Source organism: Poromitra crassiceps (genome assembly GCF_964638095.1).
Source record: "Poromitra crassiceps genome assembly, chromosome: 9".
In the NCBI taxonomy this organism is placed as follows: domain Eukaryota; kingdom Metazoa; phylum Chordata; class Actinopteri; order Beryciformes; family Melamphaidae; genus Poromitra; species Poromitra crassiceps.
This window is the reverse complement of record NC_139630.1, coordinates 9,723,787-9,746,227: the sequence shown is the minus strand read 5'-3', so window position 1 is coordinate 9,746,227 and position 22,441 is coordinate 9,723,787. Positions and strand designations below refer to the sequence as shown.

General features: G+C 44.2%; 1 protein-coding gene across 1 annotated transcript; it reads right to left on the bottom strand.

Annotated features, from left to right (window-relative positions):
- Positions 1–13,868: 13,868 nt before the first annotated feature.
- Positions 13,869–21,940, bottom strand: LOC310782158 (piwi-like protein 2; the record flags this gene model as incomplete). Its single annotated transcript, XM_083642849.1, is given in 7 exon segments — positions 13,869–13,904; positions 13,955–14,834; positions 14,836–15,098; positions 16,431–16,609; positions 16,612–16,903; positions 17,333–17,436; positions 21,862–21,940. Coding segments are annotated over 7 exon segments (1,833 nt in total).
- Positions 21,941–22,441: the final 501 nt, after the last annotated feature.

The window sequence follows — 22,441 nt, the reverse complement described above, 5'->3', positions numbered from 1 at the left end:
ATTATAATATATAATATATATAATATATAATTTATATAATATATAATATAATATATAGTAATAATATGTATTATAAGTATACTTATACTTATCCATTGATCTGGGATTGTTTTGTTTGTTTTGTTTGTCTGTTAACTGTCCTGTTGTGTAATTGCTGTTGTGTTATACTGTATGCAGTAACTTGTATTTAAGTTGTGTTAAGTCTTCCTGCTCAGGCTCCTGCTATAAGCTTTAAGTAGCTTCTTTGGAGACCTGGCACTCCACACAATTGTGTCTTGATGTTGATCCACATGTCAACTGTTTGTGTGTGTGGGGGGCGAAATAAATCTGAAATCTGAAAATCTGAAATCTATGCACTGTGTGTTCTGTTGTCCTTTGTGAAGTGTGCTGTTTGGTTTTTGTCTCCCCATCTTCTCCCTTTTCTTTCTCTAGTCTCGCAGTAGCCAGCCGTAGATAGAGACGGGCGAAAATACATCCAAAAGTATTTTGATACAAATTACAATGCTGTCATTCATACCCCCAAAGAGATGGGCAGTATTTTAAATACATGTATTTAAAATACTGCCCATCTTTGGCTGTAGATAGATATGTACATCTGCACAACTCTTGGAAAGTGGTTAAGGACCAAAACACAATGCGTGACAGACATATTGTTATGATCAGTAGGCAGTCTTCCCCTAAACTCATGATAATGAAAATATGATCATATTTACCTATGTATTTTTGATCGTTGAATAATGCTGAATTCTTCGATGGACGTATGTTCCTGTACCTTTAACACGTTCACTGCCGTGGACGAGATATCTCGTCAAAAAAAATCCAACGGTTGACTGCCGTGGACGAGATATCTCGTCAAGCTGTTTTTTCAGTGGTTTCCACTAGCTGGCGCTCTTGGGCAATAGGTGAATGTGGATCCGACCTCTCCCGCTGCTCCGGAAGTACTCTAACAAAGATTTGTATATAAGGAAGGCGGGATCCTTTGTTCCGGGTGGGTTTATAGTAGGTTGGTGAGATTTGAGAGACATAGCATTACATAGCGATTTATAGATAGAGAAATTCAGCAATTTAGCAATTTATAGTCAGATTTAGAGCGAGTTGGTTAGCGTAGTTGATTTAGTTTGTTAGTTGTTAGTACAGTAGTAGTGTTTAGTATAGTCTTTATAGTAGATCTTTAGTTTAGATAGTTAGCGCGTAGTTACAGTTAGTGTTCATTGTAGTTAGCTTAGCTCATTTAGCGTTAGCGTTAGCGTCAGTTCATTTTAGTATTTAGCGTTTATTCTAGTTCAGTTTGATCGAGTTGGTAGCCGGTAGATTAGCCTTATTTCAGTTCAGTTTGATCTAGTCGTAGCAGTAGTTGTTTTATTTCAGTTTAGTTGGGAGTGGGTGCGTGTTTGTGCCATGCCGGCCAAACGCAAGCGGTCTTCGGCCAAACGCAAGCGATTGGCGGATCAGAGATCATTGCTCGATTTCTTTTCCGTCCGAAATGAGCTTGTACCGGAGACCGATTCCGAGGTCTCGGATGATGAACGGGGTGAGCCCATGCATGTCGCGGCTGCGGCTGCTGGGCTGACTGAGTCCGAGTCGAGTGACCTCACGTCTTCCCCAGACGCGGAGGATTCTGGAGAAGAATGGGCCCCGTCCAGGAGCGAAGCTCCACAGAGCAGTGGTAAGACGATGTTTGAGATGACTTGTGTAACTTGTGTAAATGTAATTACTATGACTGTACAAAAGCCAGCAGTCAGTCAATTAATTTTACTGAATTTCAGACTCTGAAGATGAGCCTGTAGCCAGCTGTAGCGGTACAGCATCTGGTGCCACAGCCTCTGGTGCCAGGAAAATGGGTAAGATCACACTTCAGAATCAGGTTTATTTTCACATCACAGGTTCCAGCCAGAATTCCAGAAATTCTAGAACTCCAGAATTCAGTACCACACATATAAAAAACACTATTTTATGGTAATTATGTATTTCTATAATTTGCAGATTGTTGCAGTGGAGCTGGAAGTGGGAAACGTCCTCAGCCTGCAGGTCCTCCTGAGTGGTGTGACGTTGACTGGGAGCCAACCCACATCCCCTTCACAGCAGAACCGGGTCCTCATAGTGGTGGTGCTGCTCAACCAGTGGACTTCTTCTAGCTCTTCCTGAACGATGAGCTGCTCCAGGACATTGTAGAACAAACTAACCTGTATGCCCAGCAGTGCATCAGTCAGGTCAGTGAGGCTCTGCCACATTCAAGGCTTGGGAAGTGGAAGGACACTACAGTGGCAGAAATCAAGAGCTTCTTGGGACTATACTTCCTCACTGGGATCGTCGTCAAGCCTGAACTGTCCATGTACTGGTCCACAAATGAACTGATTGCTACCCCCCACTTCAACAGAACCATGTCTCGCAACCGCTTTCAGCTCCTAACACGATTCCTCCATTTCAGTAACAATGATGATGTTGATGATGCAGACAGGTTGTTCAAGGTCCGGCCAGTTTTGAACGACCTGTTAGAAAAGTTCAGAGCCATGTTCACACCAAGTCAAAACATCAGTATTGATGAGGGGATGCTCCTGTGGCGTGGGCGGTTGGCCTTCAAAGTGTACAACCCACAGAAACCCATAAAGTATGGGATAAAGTCTTACATCCTCTGTGACTCCCAGACAGGTTACTGCTACAGTATGAAGCCGTACTGTGGTGAGCGGTCCTCCCTAGGCGAGACGGTGGAGTTCCTCCTCGGGGACTTGGCAGGGCAGGGTTACCACTTATACATGGACAACTACTATAACTCTGTTTCAATGTGTGCACAGCTGCTGGAGTGTCAGACCCATGTCTGTGGCACTCTGAGGAGGAACAGGGGCGAGCCACCTGCTACCATGGTTACCAACCACACCGTGAAGCTGGGGGAAACTGTCATGCGCCACAATGGTAGCACCATGGTTCTGGCCTGGCGCGACAAACGAATCGTGAAAATGGTTTCCACTATGCACGACGACACGATGGAGACAGTGCAGGTCAGGCAGAAAGGCAGCAGAGAGAGGGTCCCACACGCAAAACCCAAGTGCGTTGTAGACTACAACAAGTACATGAATGGGGTCGACAGATTGGTCCAGAACATTGCGTACTATCCCTTTGCCAGGAAGACATCCAGGTGGCCGTTCAAATTTGTCATGTACATGTTGCAAATGTCTTTTTATAACGCCTTTGTTCTGTACAAAGCTAAACACCCTCAGAGAAAGTGTAAAACTTTGATGGATTTCATCCTGAGTGTTGTCTGTGCATGGACCAGACCTGTGGTGGGGGAGGAGGTGGGGGGTGGGGTGGGGGAGGAGGTGGGGGGTGGCGGGGAGGAGGTGGAGGAGGTGGGGGGGGGGGGGGGGGGGCAGTGACCAACCTGCAACCATTCCCCGGGCACCATACCTGGACCCTCAAAGCAGGCTGGAGGTCAAACTAGCGGGCCATGTAATGGTCATCATACCAGCCACACCCAAAAAAGATGCCCCAACGAAGAGGTGTAGGGTTTGTGCAAGGAATGATGTTAGAAGCGAGACACGCTACTATTGTATCAAATGTGAGGTCCCATTACACAGGGCTCACTGCTATGAGGTGTACCTCTCGATGGAGAACTATGCTCAGTGGCACTGGCGCTGAGTAGGCATGGGTCGTAAAAAAAAAAAAAACCTGCCAGGGAGGTTTTGTTTTTGATGCTCTTTGTTTGACTGTTTGCTAGCTAGCAGGAATACATAAAAAGTACCTGCCGATTTTCATGTAACTTTGTGGATGGGTGTAACATGGGCCAAGGGAGTACCCATTACATTTTGGAGCAGTTCTGGATTCGGTGTACGAGCCCAAACCGGTTTGATCACGAACCGAAAAAACCTATAAAAAAAAAAAAAAACTATAAAAAAAAAAAAAGCTGAGTGACCTGTGGTCTGCTCTTGTTTTGTATTTATTTTGACATTTATTTATTTTATTATTGTATTATTCCTCTATTATTGAAAACAACTATTGTTCAGATGTCTGATGTCTCACTGATGCCAAAAATAAATGGTTAAAGTGACTGTTCTGCCTGTTTGATTGAATTTCACAAAACTCAATTTATCTCAGCTTTGCTTCTCAGACGCTGAAACCATGCTGTATTCAACGGCTAATATCTACATAACTACTAACTCTACAAACTAACTCTTTTAGACAGAGAAAGCACACATTCTATTAGTTCTTTTGAGATATTTTGTGTTCACAAAATCATAGCAGAAAATAATCCTCGGCTCTTGTAAGATGAGCCAGAATCCTCAAAAAAAACCTTGGCAGAAGCTACCTACAGTATTGAAAAAACGGCTGGCAGTGAATGTGTTAAACACAACTCTCTCATAAATTTTAGAGATAACAGGCAAGACTGATATTGGACGATAGTTGGTGATACTATTTTTATCACCAGATTTGAAAATTGGTATTACTCTTGCAATTTTGGTCATCCTAGGCACCACACCAGAAAGTAAAGATAAATTTATGCAATATGCAAGTGGTTTTGCTATAATAGCAGCTACGGCAATCAAGATTTTACTGCAGATTCCGTCCACACCAGCTGTACGAGAGTTGTTCAGATTCATGATGGCTTCATATACTTCATCGCAGTCAGTAGGTTTCATAAAAAATGAGTTGGGATAGTCTCCTGTGAGATACTGGTTGTAAGAGATACCTTGAGCAGGAGAGATTTTATTGGCCAGGTCTTCGCCTACAGAGACAAAATAAGAGTTGAATTGATTGGAGAGTTTGGACAGGTTGACAAGATCTGGGAGAACTGATGGTTTTTTGTCCCTGTTCAGGACCTTATTCAGGACAAACCAGGTCCTCTTGGAGTCACCCTGGGCTGTCCTTAGCTGTTCCGCAAAATGGACACATTTGCTTTTCCTTATTATATGGGTGAGCTTATTCCTGTAGGCATTATATTTATTTTTGTTAATGAGGCTCGGATTTTTTATATACTGTTTATAAAGTTTGTTTTTCTGTTTTATGGAAGTCAATATTCCCTTTGTGAGCCAAGGGTTTTGATCTTCAGCTCTGCACACGACAGTCTTTTCAGGAATTGAGTTACGAATAGAATCAGATAATTCGCTGATCAGGCTGTCATATGCAGTGTCTGGGTCAGGAGCAAAGTAAACATTATTCCATGACTTTGTCTTCAAGTTGTCACAGAGCTGGCTCAGAGTTCTGTTATTTAACACTTTCGTTGGTTTCTTACAGAGAGGGGGAGCTAGTACACAAGTGAGATTTACAAACAGTACAATAGGAAAGTGATCAGTTATGTCTGTCAGAACCACTCCAGATTCCAATGTGGTGTTACGAATGTTAGTGACAATATTATCTATGATGGACTTGGACGAAGATGTTACTCTTGTATAGGTGTTTATTGTTGGAAAAAACGAGAAAGAATGTAGTGTATTTATGAAATCATTTTTAATTGCATCTTCTTTGGAGATATCAATGTTAAAATCTCCCAAAAAAATGCAATTGTTATTTTTCTTATTTATAGAGTATAATGTTTCTTCTAGTTTATCCCTGAAATCGTCCAGATTTGAGTCAGGGGGCCGATAAATGATTCCAACTGTAAGTTTTTTACCCTTTTGAAGATCAATATCGATAAATAGGGAATCAGAAGGATCATCAAGATCAACATTAGCACTAACATTGGCTTGGAGACTGGATACACACACTACATACACATACACGCTATACACACACACACACACACACACACACACACACACACAGAACACAACATGCATACACACCCTACATACACATACACTGTGTATGTGTATGTAGTGTGTGTATGCACGTTGTGTGTATGTAGTGTGTATGATACACACTACATACACATACACACACACACAGAACACAGTGTGCATACACACTACATACACAAAACACAGTGTGCATACACACTACATACACATACACACACACACACACACACACACACACACACACACACAGAACACAGTGGGCATACACACTACACACACACACACACACACACACACACACACAGAACACAGTGGGCATATACACTACATACACACACACACACACACACACACACACACACACAGAACACAGCATGCATACACACACACACACACACACACACACACACAGAACACAGTGGGCATACACACTACATACATACACACACACACAGAACACAGCGTGCATACACACTACATACATACACACACACACACACACACACACACACACACACACACACAGAACACAGTGGGCATACACACTACATACATACACACACACACACACACACACACACAGAACACAGTGGGCATACACACTACATACACACACACACACACACAGAACACAGCGTGCATACGGCGTCACTCACTCAACATTAGATACTGCTCCTTTGATAGGACATAAAGTCAACAGAAACTGGAGTCGTTATCGAGGTTTTGAATAAAGTCAAGTTGAAGAACTTGTCCTCCTTGCTTAGGCCTGCTGTGTGGACGGTGGAGAGCCCGCACTGAGAGAGATTGTGATAAGGGAAAGCTCCTTCAGAAAAACTGGCATGAATTATTCAAGTCTGCCTTTAGTCTCCTCTCCTTTCCTCTCTCAATCCACTCCTTCTCCACGCTGGTACACACTGACAGCTTTATTGTAGCTCCTTTGTGTGTGTGTGTGTGTGTGTGTGTGTGTGTGTGTGTGTGTGTGTGTGTGTGTGTGTGTGAGAGAGAACAGTATAGAGTGCATTTCCTTGTGTCCACCCCACCACCCCCACTACTTTAAATAGCCTGGTAATTACAGCCTGCCTGCCTGCAGCTGAGGACTGTGGGAAACGTAGGCTGTTTAAGTGTTTCCTTTATTGCATGACTGGCAGAGGAGCAGGAGTGTTGCTGGATTTGTAAAGGTAGAGTGGGGAAGAATACATGTTAAGAGTGCTTATCAGAGGACTTGCTGGATTCAAGGTTCATCATGACTTTGCTTGGAAGTAATTGCATCCAATTGCGGACATTCTCGGCCACTTGCGTAACTGGCGTTTTTTATACAGAATTCCCAACCGAAAGCTAGTGACATAAATTTATACTTATTTGACTAGCTAACATATTACACACATTTAAGCATATGAAAGAAGCCGTGACTTTGCACCAGCGGCCGGGACCATAAGAACTCGTGAAAAACGCTTTCACGATTGAAGATCAGAATCAGAATCAGCTTTATTGGCCACAAGTGGAGTTTATACGAAAGTTCTGTAAGGCTGGCTTCACACGGTGAAACTTGCACGCAACTTTAGTTGCATGAAACTTAGGTGAAACCAAGTTGCAAATGAATTTGCTTGGTATAAATCCTTCTGCAACTCACTTGAAACTTCTGTGAAACTCAGCCCCGACAGTTGCAAAGCTCTCAACTTTGTGGAACTAGTTTCATGCAACAGCCAATCAAAATGCTGATAACCGGTCAGCTGATCACGTAGGCTCTGGCTGTCTGAACATGCATGCCATGGCAGGACGGGACAGGCGGCGAAAATGCACCAAATAAAACCGAAGACGGTCTCTTGGACGATTGAGAAGGAAATTATCCTCATTGACTTCATACAAGGTTGGTCTTTTTTACCGTGCTTGTTATAGCGAGCTGCTTACATAGTAGTTGTATCTACATTAAAGTTTGTTTACTTTGCAGTTAGCCCCGGTGGCTACCACTACACTAGCGTTAGCTTGTTAGCGCATTAGCTTAGCGTTAACATGACGGGTGTTTTGCTAACGTTTGTTCTCTGTTTTGTTAACAATGAATCTTCTCAAATATGCTGCTGTTCCTATCTTGAACCCGCTTAATTTTTACACAGAGCGGAGATTCCTTTGGGACCCGAAAGACAAAACCTATTACAGAAGGGGAGACAGAGAAGCTGTGCTGGATCAACTAGCTGCTCTACTTGGACAGGATGAGCGAGGCATCAGCTTCAACCGTAAGTGGCTATAATGGTGGCTATAATTTATTTACAAATGTGATGTGTGGAAAAAGTAATCAAAAAGATAACCCACTGGCCAGTAATCTGAAACATGATGTGAAATACAACTGTATTCCATTTGGTCAACGTAGGGCTATACTGTATACAGTATGTGCATCAGTAGGCTAAACAAACAAAGGATAGCCTACAAACTGGACAAACAGACAAGAACCACGTTCAAATAAATGGTTAATGTTCTGGAGACACCCTCGGTGAGTAGGTGACCCCAATTACACTTATGCATGTGGGTGACATTCCTGGCATCCCTTTAGAGAGGGTTTGAAGACATATTCGAACACTGGTGTATATAAAATGTATCTCTCTCTCTCTCTCTCTCTCTCTCAAATCGCCAACAGCTCTAGTTTGGGGAGATAACAACTCAGATCTATTAACATTACTTGAAGCCCTTTCTGCACATGATCCTGACACAGCCACCACTGAACACTTAATTTGACATGGATTACACTTAACTTTATATATTTTTACATAATTGTTTTTAGGAGGAAGAGAGCAACCAGGATCATGGGGACACCACTGCCAGCAGCGATCCAAGTACCAGTGACGCCATCTTCAGAACCCCTGAAGCACCAACACCAAAACGAAAGAAAAGAAGAGCTGATGATAACAAAGAGATTGATGCCACCAAGATGGAAATCTATAGTAACATACTTAGTTCTCTGCAGCATGGCATATTATTATTTGTAACCCATGTAGATCCTGGCTCCGCATGGATCAGAATACATTCAATGCTCTACTAAATATGGTTGCACCTCACATCACAAAAACAGCCACAGTGATGAGGGAGCCCATCAGCGCTGCAGAGAGACTGGCTGTCACCCTCAGATTTCTGCCAACAGGAGAATCATATGCATCTCTGTCTTTTGCATTTCAAATAAGTCCTCCTGCCATCTCTGCCATTGTAATTGAGACCTGCAATGCAATCTTCAAGGTATTTTTCCCCTCACAAGGGTGCTAACAGAGAGATTGCTGTGTATACTGTATGTATACCGGGATGCATATGAGATGCCTGTGTGTTTGTGAGAGCATGTGGAAGTGTGTAGCCTAACATATTGTATAGTGATCACATAACTGTTCAATGCTATGCTATATATGTTTTAATGATAATCAGTTATCTATATATCAAGCTACAATTTCATACTGTTGTCACACGGTGGCAACAACGAGCTATTTATTTATTTATTTTCCTTGAATCAATCAAGCAATTTGAGAAAAATAATAACAATGCACTCACCGGATGCTCATTGGATCAAGCTCCTTGAAAAGAGTGTTTAACGATCCACTGGTACGTCTTTTAGTAGCCAGTCCTTCACCCACATACGTTTAACTTTTTTTTCATGTGTTTTTTCCTCCACCTCCTCCAACATATCCATGAGTATTAATGCACTAATAGCTCTCTTCCTATTCTCGGGGCCCGGGACAGCCATATTTTATCTAACAAAGTAGCTAGCTAGCTAGCCAACCAGCCAACCACCGCCAGAAGAAAAACCGATACAACACCTCCGAGTCCGAATTGATATTTTCCAGCGAGAAAACGATATGAAATATGATACAAAGATGCAGAATGACAATTCTCACTTGAAAAAAGGAGAAAACGATACAATAGATGAAAAATGACCAATCTAGCTAGCTAGTTTTGCTGGAAGAAACTGCCACGTTGCACGAGACTTGATTATTTTTTAATTGCTTTGTGTAACTGTGAAGTTGCATGGAAATTGGGTTGCATGCAACTTGCAACCTGCAACTAGTTGCGTCAAAGTCAAGTGTCACCGTGTAAAGCCAGCCTAAGAGACACCCTAATTGTTTCTCACTCACTCATTCCCCTCTCTCCTTCAGGTGCCCCGCATCTAGCTGATTAGGGGGTGTTAGAGATTTTGCTAAACCAATCATGGGCCACATCCTTCCCATTCAGCCAATCTCAGCCTTAGCGCCAACCTTTAAGAGCTGCTCTCTTCTCATACTCCCTCTGCTGTCATTTCAGTGCGATCGCTGCAACCCTCCTCCACCCCATTCTCCTCCAGAAGTCCTTCTTACTTCTTCTTTTTTGTTGAAGAACCAAAATTATTATTTTTTTTTCTTTGAAGAATTACAGCGACCACAGAGAGATCCAACATATAAACTCAATATGAACTGTCATTTATTAGTGCTGCACGATGACATTGGCTTTAAAAGAAAATAGCAGCTGAAGAAAACATTTCTGCCAATATGACAGGCCGATAAAATGATACCCAAATGCTCGATGCTGGACTAAATGCTTGACTTTTGTCTCAGGGAGTGCATCATCCAAGCCTGTGTAATGTTACTGTTTAGTTTGAAAGAAAAGAAACAGAAAATGTGACTTAAATCAAATCCAATACCGTGCATCCCTATCATTTACTCATCGTTACATCTTAACACATTCACTGCCAGCCGTTTTTTTTTTTACTGTAGGTAGCTTCTGCCAGAGGTTTTTTTTGAGGATTCTGGCTCATTTTACAAGAGCCGAGGATTATTTTCTGCTTGGACTTTGTGAACACAAAGTTCACAAAAGTACTAATAGAATGTGTGCTTTCTCTGTCTAAAAGAGTTAGTTTGTAGAGTTAGTAGTTATGTAGATATTAGCCGTTGAGTACAGCATGGTTTCAGCGTCTGAGACTGAAAGCTGAGATAATCGCAGTTTTGTGAAATTCAATCAAACAGGCAGAACAGTCACTTTAACCATTTATTTTTGGCATCAGTGAGAGATCAGACATCTAAACAATATAGTTCTGAACGCCCTCTCCTTCAAACTCCTCCCTCCGTGGGCGTGTCTGGTGGCTTTCAGCAGCGTTTGTCACAAGCGAGTTTCTACTGCCTGTCTGAGCAGTGAGCAGCCTCCCTCCCTGGCGGCAGTGTGGATGGGGCTCACTCGTTTCTTGGGTTTGAGAGCTTTGATGAAGCTTTGTGCGATTCTAGGCTTTATGCTGCGTGTTTCAAAGTGTGTTTTCCACCCAGTCTATTTTTGGAACCCCCCACCGTTGTGCGTCCGTGTGCACCAGCGTGAAAGCGTTTTCGCCTACAGTATGAGAATGAGGCTCGTTCGTTTCTGGGTTTTCGGTTGAGCTCAGCTGGAATGAAGCTGCGTGCGATTCTGCGCTTTCTGCTGGTGTTTCAAAGTGTGTTTCACCCATAATCTATTATGCAAATTTGCAATCCCCCACCGCTAGCTCCCAGCGCGATAATGCGCGAAAGCGAAAGCGTTTTCGCCAATCCATTTTACAGTATGAGAGAATGGTTTCCTCGCGCGTTCCCCTGCAGTTTTGGCTCTGCTTTTTCTAGTCTGGAGAGCACTGTCGCCACTTAGTGGGTCGGTGGAATGGGTTGTACACGTTCGGTGGCTCCAATATTTTTATAGGAGACGTGGGGGGCGTTGATCCACGTCCCACCGTCAATTTTTTTTTTTTTTTTTTTTGACGACTCAGCTCGTCATTGGCAGTCAACCGTTGGATTTTTTTTGCCGACTCAACTCGTCATTGGCAGTGAACGTGTTAAAAACGAAGGAATCAAAGATACAGGAGAACATACAAGAACTGTTATCAAACCAAAACAGGCTCTGCTCTCCATGATGCTGAACAGTAAATCTAGATGATGACCGAACACCAGCACGGATTTAGTACAAAACAACTTATAACATTATTATTATTATTATTATTATTATTATTGTTACTCTTAACAATAACATAACAAACAACTTTGTCTCCAAGGTTAAAGAATTTCCATCCGAAAATGTTTCTTCGCAAAAAGAATAAAAAAGTCAAACAATCTGATGCATGCTTTTACAACATCCTACTAATAGTAGCCAGTAGAGTGGGCGATAGTTATGTGGTATCATATATAGTATAGTTATGTTATATAGTTATGTTATGTTACTAGTGGGCGAGGTCGCGTGGCGACCAAGCTGTGTCTGTGTGGCTGTGAACCGGCGAGACCTCGAGGGCAGGCCAGAGGCACGGTCAAAATCAGTGATGAGGAGAAGGAGGAGGCATAAAAACACTCAAATAATACTAAAATAATAGGCCTTACTCTTACCAGTGGTTTTCTTCATCAATGTGTCATGGGGCGGGGGGGGGTGGAGAGTGGAGTGGAGTGGAGTGGAGACGCTTTTCACGGAGCGCTGCGCCGAGTGCGTTCCTGCGACCCTCCTCCACCCTATTCTCCTCCAGTCCTCTCGAGGTCTTCAGATTCTGAAGCCTTCTCCAGCAAGACCAAGATCTCACCTTCACCACCACCAGGTCTAGACTCCACGGGGGGGATATTCAATCTTACTCCTGGCTGCACTAGTAATAATGTATCTCAATTCTGAAGTGTGCCTTTATTACTAATCTCAAACTAGTAATGATGTTGTAATTATCCACTACTGTCTGATGTGAACCAAAGTGCCCTTCTGGGACATGTATTAAACTGATTGATTGATTGATTGATTGATTGATTGATTGATTGATTGACTACCCCTGCTGATCATGACGTCATTATCAAGCTGATGTCATGATGGAGTCTAATCGCCAAAGATATTTAATGTTGCTAAAGCTCATGTATCAATCATTTAATAAATCATTGTTAACTCATTCATGGTCAAAGACGTCTTTGACGTGTTATCAGGAATAGCCCAGAGGGCCAATGACGTGTTTGACGTGTTTTTGTTTTTATTAGTGCAGCGCGTAGTTCAAAGACTTCCCCAGCCTGTGACATGTTATCAGGTCCCTAGCCTCAAAGACAAGCCGACAACACGCGATCAAACACATACCGCAGCTGTTGTTTTGAAATGAGCAGGAGGAAAAACAGAAAACAGAGAAACGCGCTTCCTTGTTGCAGAGGAGAAACGCCATTGAAACGCCCCTCGGCGCGCTGCACGAGCTGGTCGGCTTGCTACAGGGCAGCGGACATCGATCAGTTGTTCGCGGTAGTCAAACCCGTGACCAACATGATCGATCCTGGTCCCTGGACCCCGTTCCTGTGTGCCACCCCGAAAGAGACGAGACGGAGTCACAACTTTGTGAGCAGCAGGAGAACAGCAGCCTCTGCCACAGAAATGGCTTTCACACAGAGCCAAGCAGCACGGCCACTTTCCTGTCGAGGGCGAGGAAGACTGGACTCCAATGCGACAGGACCCGGATGATCTCGCGGTAAGGTGTGTGTGTGTGTGTGTGTGTGTGAGAGAGAGAGACTACACTGATCTCTGCATTCTATTCTATGATCACACTCACTCACACTGAGTAAACTGTATTGTTGAATGTAAAAAAAGGACTTCATGTATATATATATATAAATATATATATATTTCTTTTGTCATTTGTGTCATAACGAATAATATTTACATGTCTGATGTCAATACAGTTCAAAATAAAAGAATTGAGAGCGAGTTCTGCCTGAGATTGTGTCTTTTACAAAAATGGCCTTTTCTGCTGTTTGTCTTCTCAGAGAGACCTTTTTGGTGAAAACAGGGTGTATATAAATGGCTATAAGTAGAGTACAGAACATGCTAAAAGCTCACTTTTTTTTTCCTGGTGAACCCAGAGACGTACATCTTCATTTTGAGGTATTGCAAATCACTTTGGTGCTAATAGATCATTTACTGTGGGTCTTGAAAGATGACCAACAATTATGAAAATCTTTGGCCTGTGCTAAATATTGGCAGTCCTAAACTGGCCATGAATGAGTTAATCTAAAAAAAAAAAAAAAAAAAAAAAAAGTGATGCAGTAACAGTTAAAGGCTTACTCTCTATAACTATATATATATATAACTATAACTCTATGATAATCAAAAGTGATGAGCTATACTTTCAACTATCACATACTAAATGTATCATGTGCCAAAATGAGTTGGTACAGCTCAGAGGAAGTAGAGGTTGTCTGACAGCTGGATGGCTGCTTCTGGGTGCAGGTGCTGGCCAGACAGGAGGTTCTGAGTGCAGGTACTGCTTCTGAGTGCAGGTACTGGCCAGACAGGAAGGCCAGTGTGTGGGCATACTTGCATGGTGCTGGAACACGAATGGTGCCGGGCCAGTTCCAGTACAAGTGGCACATCTTGAAGGTCAGCCTTTGTAAGTGGTCTGGCGCGAGGTTTGCTGTGTTGTACACAGAGATGTAGTGTGTAGGAGGTCCACAGCCCTGGCGAATTTGGTGTGCCATCAGGTAGAAATCCACCCAGTCTTTGTGAGTGAGGGTGTGGTCCACGATCGTCCCAGGTGGAGGGGTGCCAAAGCGGTCCGTAGCACAGGAGTAGAGGGTAGTGGTGATGCGCTTTTGCACCACGATGAAGACCAGCTTGGGCTCATAGCATTTGAGCAGCTGTGGGATCTCGTAGAGCTCGATCATCTTCAGCTGGCCGCCCGACACGCCGTCCCGGTATACCACAATCTTTTCTGGTAGGTTGTGGTTCACCTCGTAGTATTTCTGCAGTGCGGCCAGTAGGCAGATCCGGAAGCCATTGATGAGCTCCTCAGTGGGTGTCTGGAAAGTCACTCTGGAGTACCCCCGGGTCAGCGAGCTGTTGACGCTTGCAACAAAGCCCCTGACAGATCGACTCCTCTTGCTGGTGTCGTGGTGGACATCAACTCCAACCACCATCATGTGTTTCAAAGGGACATTGACAGTCCACAGCTCTCCCCCTAGTTTGCAGTTCATCTGCAAGAAAAATGTTTGGGCAACACTCCTCAATTTCTGTGGCTGTGAGATTGTCCGGACATTGATGGCCTGGGAGGGGATGGGGCTTTGTACACAGCAGATCTTCTTGACGGCGCTGTAGAGGTCGTCTCTGTTGCCGACCAGGATGACGACTACCAGCTGGATGTTGGGTGAGCTGGGAGTGGATACTCTTCACGTAGGTCTCTGTGCGATCATCCTTAAGCTCCACACGAATGGGATGCTGCATCGGCTGCCCCATACGCCCGGCCACCTTGTGGAAAGTGGAAACCAGCTCCTCAGCCTGCTCTGCACAGCGGCGTGGGTAGAAGATGGCCCAGACATTCATGGGGATACAGCTGATTGAAGCATCCCTGCAAACCACCCTGGACCAGGATACATCAGCGCCAGTGACAAAGGATGCCGACTGCAGACAGATGGGCCCCTATTCTCCCACAGGCCTTCGGCGCTAAAACGGGCCTTAAACGCAAAAAAACATGCCTTGCGCCTGTCTCGGGAAGATATCAACATGGCTTTACGCTGGCAAATGCGCTTTAGGCGGAATGGGCGTGGCGCACTCCCTGAATGGGCGAGAATGGGCGTGTCGGCCTTAAATGCCGGCCTAATGATATCTTCCCAACTGGCGTAAATTTAGCGCTTTGCGCTTTTGAAAACCAGGCCTATTCAGTGCGCCAGTTGCGAGGAGCGCTCTTCTGCCTCTCCCCTGTCACCCTTCTCTGTCTCTCTCTGAAACCAGGCCTATTCAGTGCGCCAGTTGCGATGAGCGCTCTTCTGCCTCTTCTCTGTCACCCTTCTCTCTCTCTCTCTGACTCCCTCGCTTAGACAGACACACTTCCCATAGGAAAAATAAGTTGTAAGTTCACTGCCTGGCATGTCCCAGCATGCATTGTGCTGCTCCATTTAGCTACTAAATAGCAACCAAATGAGCCGAAATAGATATAAAAGGTAGATCTAAATAATGTGTAATGGTAACACAACCTGCAATTGTAGAACATTTCAATATTGGACCAAATAAAACATTGAAATGAAAACACCACCCTATGTGAAACATATACTGTATGTCCTCCTGGGCCTATATATATCCCTTGTCGATTGAACGTGATTTAGATAAGTGACAGCGGAACGCGCTTCTACTGTCATGTGCTATACTGTGATGTCCGCTCCAATAACTTGGCCCTACTTCACATTTAGTTTTACAATAAAAACACATTTATGCAATGACTTTACATAATGTAGGGTATATTTATGTGCATCATCCTTCCTGCAGCAGGCGAGAGAAAATGATATCTTTCTGGACAAACTTTCACCAATCTAATAGGCTATATTTTTCTAGCTGATGCATTTAGAACATTCTTTTCACTTTGATCTTGCTATAGTGTAGGGTATTTACATATACACACATTTAGATTGGTTTGAGAAGCATAATAATATGGAATAATAGCCTATATATGGAGACAGACAGACTGGATGAAGGGAGGGGGGGGCAGAGCGCTTGGCTTTGTCTGGTTTTACCGGATTTGTCCAGGAATTGGAGCTTAAAAGGCAAGCGTGTGACTCTTTACTGCAATTCTCCAATGAGCGGACTATGCATAATTTTACGCTTAAAAGGCATGGTTATAATGGTTGAGGCTGCGTGTAGCGCCGATACCAAGATAGCGAGTGCGCTGGTCCACACCCACTAACTGCGCTAGGCGGCCTAGCGCTAGGCCTTAAACACAGTTTCTACGCCGATTGCAACGATAGGGCCCGTGGTCTCCATGGGCAGAGTTCTGCCTTGAATCACCATGATGTTGTTGCCGATGTCCAGTCCCCATCGGCTGAGCTCCTTCAGGCTGTCAGGGTTGGTGCTGATGTTCTTCAAAAGCTGCTTTATGGCCTGTGTGTGCTGTTCAGCACTCACATTGATATGCATGGTTATGTCCTTCATGGCTTCATTTTGTCAGGGATGCCCGTCATGAAGGAGAGCTCTGGCACTAGAAGGATCTCGCCTGTAATTATTTGCTTCCCACCAGGCTTGGACCTCTCCTTTGGCCGATTGATGAGCAGAGGCTGGTCCATCTCTTTGATTGTAATCCCGTAATGTTTTTTGTAGTAGTCCACGAAGGTTGTTGTTGAGCCATCAAACAGAGTGAAGGTATCTTTGGGAGACTTGTTCCACTCAATGTCATCGATGCGGTAGGTGTTGTTATTGTACCGGGTGATGACGATGGCACCGATCAGCTCCTTTTTTTTTTGTATATAATTTTTTTATTGTTTCATTTTCAGACATCAGTTTAATGCCATAAGCAATTGGGTGTACACACCCAAGCAAAGAACAACACAACTGCAGACGGGACAGAAACCAACACAAATAATCTTCAAATAAGCATTGCATACAGTGTGACAGTGTCCGACAGTGTGAGTGCTTAATCTGAATCTTAATCCGTAAACTTAGTCCCATATCCAGTTGATTATACAGATTTTGGTTTTAACTGGTTAAAAACAAACAAACAAACAAACAAGTAAACTAATTAAAACTGAAAGACAGAAAAGAGAAAGAAAAACAAACAAAAACAAAATGGGAGACAAAAAAACAAACTAAAACATTACAACATGGTGCTACCAGCCTACTTAAATACATGTGCAAGAATATGCAAGTTACACATTTCTGACCTCACCCAGGTAGTCCAGAAACGGGTCCCAGATGGTCGAGAACTTCCTAATTGAATTAGTCCTCAGAGACCTGAGTCTTTCCATGTGCACTACTGAGACCATGTCTGTCAGCCACAGCTGAAAGGAGGGTGGATAGGGGGACTTCCAGTCTTTCAAAATAAGTATTTTGGCAACAATCATCCCCTGTGTCAGGGACTGCTGCACAGCCATGGGGAGAAGTAATCTGAACAGCCGAAAATGGCAAGTTCTGCCTCCGGCTTAACTCATTCACCGCCAATGACGTCTTTGACGTGTTATCAGCAATGGCCTTCCCCGCCAAGGACGTGTTTGACGTGTTTTTGTTTTTATTGGTGCAGCGCCTGCAGCAAACACTTGCCCAGCCTGTCACACAGACACAGGTCCCTGCCTTCAAAGGGTAGCCGACAGCACGCGATCAAACACATACCGCAGCTGTTGTTTTGAAATTGAGCAAGAGGGAAAGCAGAGAACGGGTAACGCTTCCTTGTGCAGACAGGAGAAACGCAATTGAAACGCCGAGCTGGAGTCGCCTTCCTCTGTGCCAGCCAGGAGAAAACGGGAGAAAGTAATCAAGAGATGTGTTTGATCATCGGAGGAATGAGGAAATGATCGATCAGTTTGCGAGGGCGGTGAGGACGTGTTGAATAGCCGAGGGGAAAACGGGAACGATCATAGATATGACAGGGAGACATGGAAGAGGGCGGTGTACCAGAACAAATCAAAATAAACACAGGAACAGCTAGGCAGCAGCGGGCAGAAGGCACTCACAGCAGCTCGCTGTCCTTCTCAAGAGCTCTTCAGTTGGTTCATGAAATCGCTGGGCTGCTCGCCCTCCAGTGTTGCTCCTGGCCAATCCCAGCGCCACAGGGCGTGGTTATTGCTTATCCTATGTTGGGTTAGAAATCTAAAAGGGGGATCGTGTGTGTGTGTGTGTGTGTGTGTGTGTGTGTGTGTGTGTGTGTGTGTGTGTGTGTGTCTGTCTGTCTGTCTGTCTGTCTGTCTGTCTGTCGGTGTGTCTGTCTGTCTGTCTGTCTGTCTGCACACTCACACCGAGTAAACTGTATTGTTGAATGTAAAAAAAAAGCACTTCATGTGTGTATATATATATATATATATATTTTTTTTTTTTGTCATTTGTGTCCTAACGAATAATATTTACATGTCTGATGTCAATACAGTTCAAAATAAAAGAATTGAGAGTGAGTTATGCCTGAGATTGTGCCCTTTTACAAAAATGCTTTTTTCTCCCTTTTCTCTTCCCAGACAGGCTTTTTTGGTGAACATGGGGTGTATAAAAAGGGTTATAAGTAGAGTACAGAACATGCTAAAAGCTAACTTTCTTTTTGGGGGTGAAAGTAGAGACTTAGATCTTCATTTCGAGGTATTGGACATCACTGTAGTCCTAGTACAGAATTTACTGTGGGTCTTGAAAGATGACCAAACATTATGGAAATACTTGGCCTGTGCCAAAAATGCCAGTCAGATATTGGCAGTGAATGAGTTAAGAGTTACTCTGTAGGCCTTAGAATATCAGTCGAAAACTTTGGCCCAGAATCTGGATATTAAAGGGCAAAGCCAAAAAGCATGTGGCAATGTACCCTCCAACACCTGGCACCTATCGCATAGTGGTGAGACAGATGGGTAAATCTTGTGCAATTTCGATTTGGAATAGTGAAGATGGTGAGTAACTATGAATTGGGTCAGCTGGTGTCTGCTGTTAACTGAGCAAGACTGGACCATAGACAAACTCCTGTCCCATATAATCTGCGATAGATCAACACCAAGTTCGTCGTGCCATGCCTCTCTAATCTTCTCAGTGGGCGCCCTGTTATAGTTATCGAACAAGTGTACTAGTCTAGAAATAAGGTGCCTGGAGTGGGGGGGACTCAACAAGACCTCAGAGAGAGGGGGTCCACCCGCTATGTCGACCACCCGCAATGCCGACCTTAGGTTTAGGCGTGGGGGTGGGAGAGGTTAGGTTTTGGGTTTAGGCATGGCATGGGGGGAGGTTAGGTTTGGCGTGGGGGCTGGGAGAGTTTAGGTTTTGGGTTAGGGTCTGGGGGGGGTTAGGTTTAGGCATGGGGGGAGGTTAGGTTTGGCGTGGGGGCTGGGAGAGGTTAGCTCCACCGACACGCTGCACGCCGCCTCGCTCAGCTGGTTCTGTTTGTGGGGTATCGGCATTGCGACCTGTCGGCACTGCGGCCTGTCGGCACATAGACGCGGCACCCATAGAGAGTGTGTTTGTCTGGGAGAACTTCAAAATCTCGAAACTTAGAGCGTACATAATCTCTGTAGATATCTAAATCAATGCGTGTTGGGTAACTCAAATTTCCTCCTCAGAAGGTCGAAAGAGGCGAAATGGCCATCTATGTATAAGTCTCTGATTGAACACAGCCCTTTCTCACTCCAGGCACGATAGGTTCTGTCTGACCTTGCAGGCAAAAAAGTGTGATTAAAACAAATTGGTATATAAGCGGAGACGTCTGGTATACTCAGAACTATTCTGATCTGGTTAAAGATTTTGACTGAGTTTTTTCCCACAAAGGTTAAATTCTTAAGAGCCTCTGGTGTTTCTAGCTTAGAGAATATCATTGCTGACAGGGATGAGTCTGTAATAGAGCTGGCTTCCATATTTAGCCAAAGTTGGGTCCCAGAAATCAAGTTGTCAGGAGTCCAAAACATTAAGGCTCTAGCATTGGCAGCCCAGTAGTAGTGCCTGAACACTGGTAAGGCCAGTCCGCCTTCAAGCTTGGGCTTTTGCAAATGGGTTTTCGAGGTTTTCTTATCATTCCAGATATAAGATATAATTATAGAGTCCAGCTCTTTGAAAAACCCGGAAGTGAGGGAAATGGGAATATTTTGACACAAATAGAGGAACCTAGGGAGTGAAACCATCGGAACGGAATTGATGCGGCCAATCATAGACAAAGGGAGAATTTTCCAGTTTTCTATACATTGTTTAAGTCTTGAAACGAAGTTCAGCTTAAATGTAAATGTAGGATCTCTTGGTATGGTGAGGCCAAGATAGGTGAGATGGTCCTTTGCCAATTTAAAGGGAGATTTTCCAAGAAACCAGGAGTGAAAACATTGGAGAGAGGCATAAAGTCACTCTTTGTCCAGTTGATTGTATATCCGGACAACTTACCGAAGGAGGTGAATAGTTCTAGAAGAGGGGGAATCGATTTCTCTGAGTCATGTAGATATAATATTATTATTGCGCTGGAGCTTCACTTTCCCATACTGCTACCAGACTGTGATTTACTAATCAGTAACTTACCAGTTTGCTACGTAGCTAGTTTAGCATCGCTCTAACAACAGGCCCGCTAGCAAGAGTTAGTAGAAGTAGCAACAAGTAGCTAATTGGTTATTTTATTTTATTTATTTTATTTATTTTATTTATTTTATTTATTTTATTTATTTTATTTATTTTATTTAACCTTTATTTAACCAGGTAAGTCATTAAGAACAAATTCTTATTTACAATGGCGACCTGGCAGAATGCACAGCCTTTTGAGGGATAAAAGGGGGTAGGGGATAAAATAAATACAAAGTTACTTAGAACAAATTAAAACACAAGTTAAAACACAGTTAATACATAGCAAGACAGACAGAGCAAATAAAACAAAAACAGTCAGAGCAGACAGGCAGGGGAATGGGATCCTCTCGCCATTCCTAAGTGTCGGCATTCCGATCATTGACTTCTATGCTTTCGGAGAGGCGGCCCTTTTTATCTCCAAAAAAGGTTTCGCCATTGCGAAAGATATTAGGTCCGCCTTTCCGACATAGCATCTTGAGTTATTTAGCCTACAGGGGTGGGAGAGGTTAGGTTCTGGGGGAGGTTAGGTTTAGGCGTGGGGGGTGGGAGAGGTTAGGTTTAGGATTAGGGTCTGCAGGAGGTTAGGTTTAGGCATGGGGGGTGAGAGAGGTTAGGTTTAGACGTGGGGGCTGGGAGAGGTTAGCTCCAGCCGGTCCCCCGGGTTAGGGTTAGGGTTCTTCCGCAATGGCGAGACAGATCTCCATTCCGACAATTTTGTCGGAATGCCGGTATTTCGGAGTGCCGACATTTCGGAATGCCGGGGGGTCCCCCAGGGGAATAGGGTTAGTTTAGGAAGCAGTTGCAGGTGTCAGTGAATATGTTCATGATAGAGTCCTTGAAAGCTGATTTGGAGATGAAATTGTCCAGTTTTAGTGTTTTTTGTAAGCCATTCCAGTCTGTGGGCACAGCAGAATGGAAAGATGACTGACCGATTACAGAGTGAGTTTTGGGGACTTTCAGCAGGATGAGGTTAGCAGAACGGGTGTTATACGCGGCAGGTGCAGTATGCAACAAGCTACACAGGTAGGGGGGTGACAGACCAAGGAGAGCTTTGTAAATTTAGCTTAGCTGGTCAGGCAGCCAAATGGAGACTGGGGCAAAAAGAAAAAATGAAAATGCCCAGGCTAACCAGTGTCAGAATGGGTGGACATTAAGTATTCCTTGGCCTCTGTAACCGAGGAAAATCTTCTCCTACCTCCCTCCTTTGTCACGATGGAGAGTCTGGCCGGGAAAAGCAACGCAGGCTTGAGGCCTCGGTTGTAGAGCTCAGACATCACTTCTCGATAGCTGGAACACTGCAGCATGACCTCTGGGGCGTAGTCCTCGTAGATGGCGATGGGGGTGCCTCAGGTAGAGTAGCCTGCCTCTTCTGGTCTGGGCTTCACAAATAATCTTTTCCTTGAGCTGATATTTATGGAGCCGGACGATGATAGGCCTTGGTCTCTGCCCCGGCGTCGGTTTAGAGCCAAGTGCCCGGTGGGCCCTGTCGCATTCGGGCGGCGAGTCCAGGGTCCCTCTGAAGACCTCCAGGAGCAGCTCCGAGAAGAAACTAGTGGGGTGGGGACCCTCAGTTGATTCAGGCAGGCCGATTATTCTAATATTATTGCGGCGACTGCGTGACTCGAGGTCGGTGACTTTGGCTAACAGTTTAGCATTGTTTTCCGTCAGTGACGCACAGCTGGTTTCAAGTGCTAGCAAGTGTTGGTCCTGTAAGTTAGCATTAGCTTCAAGAGCAGTAATCTTCGAGGTGTTGTCCGATACTCTGACTTGGATGC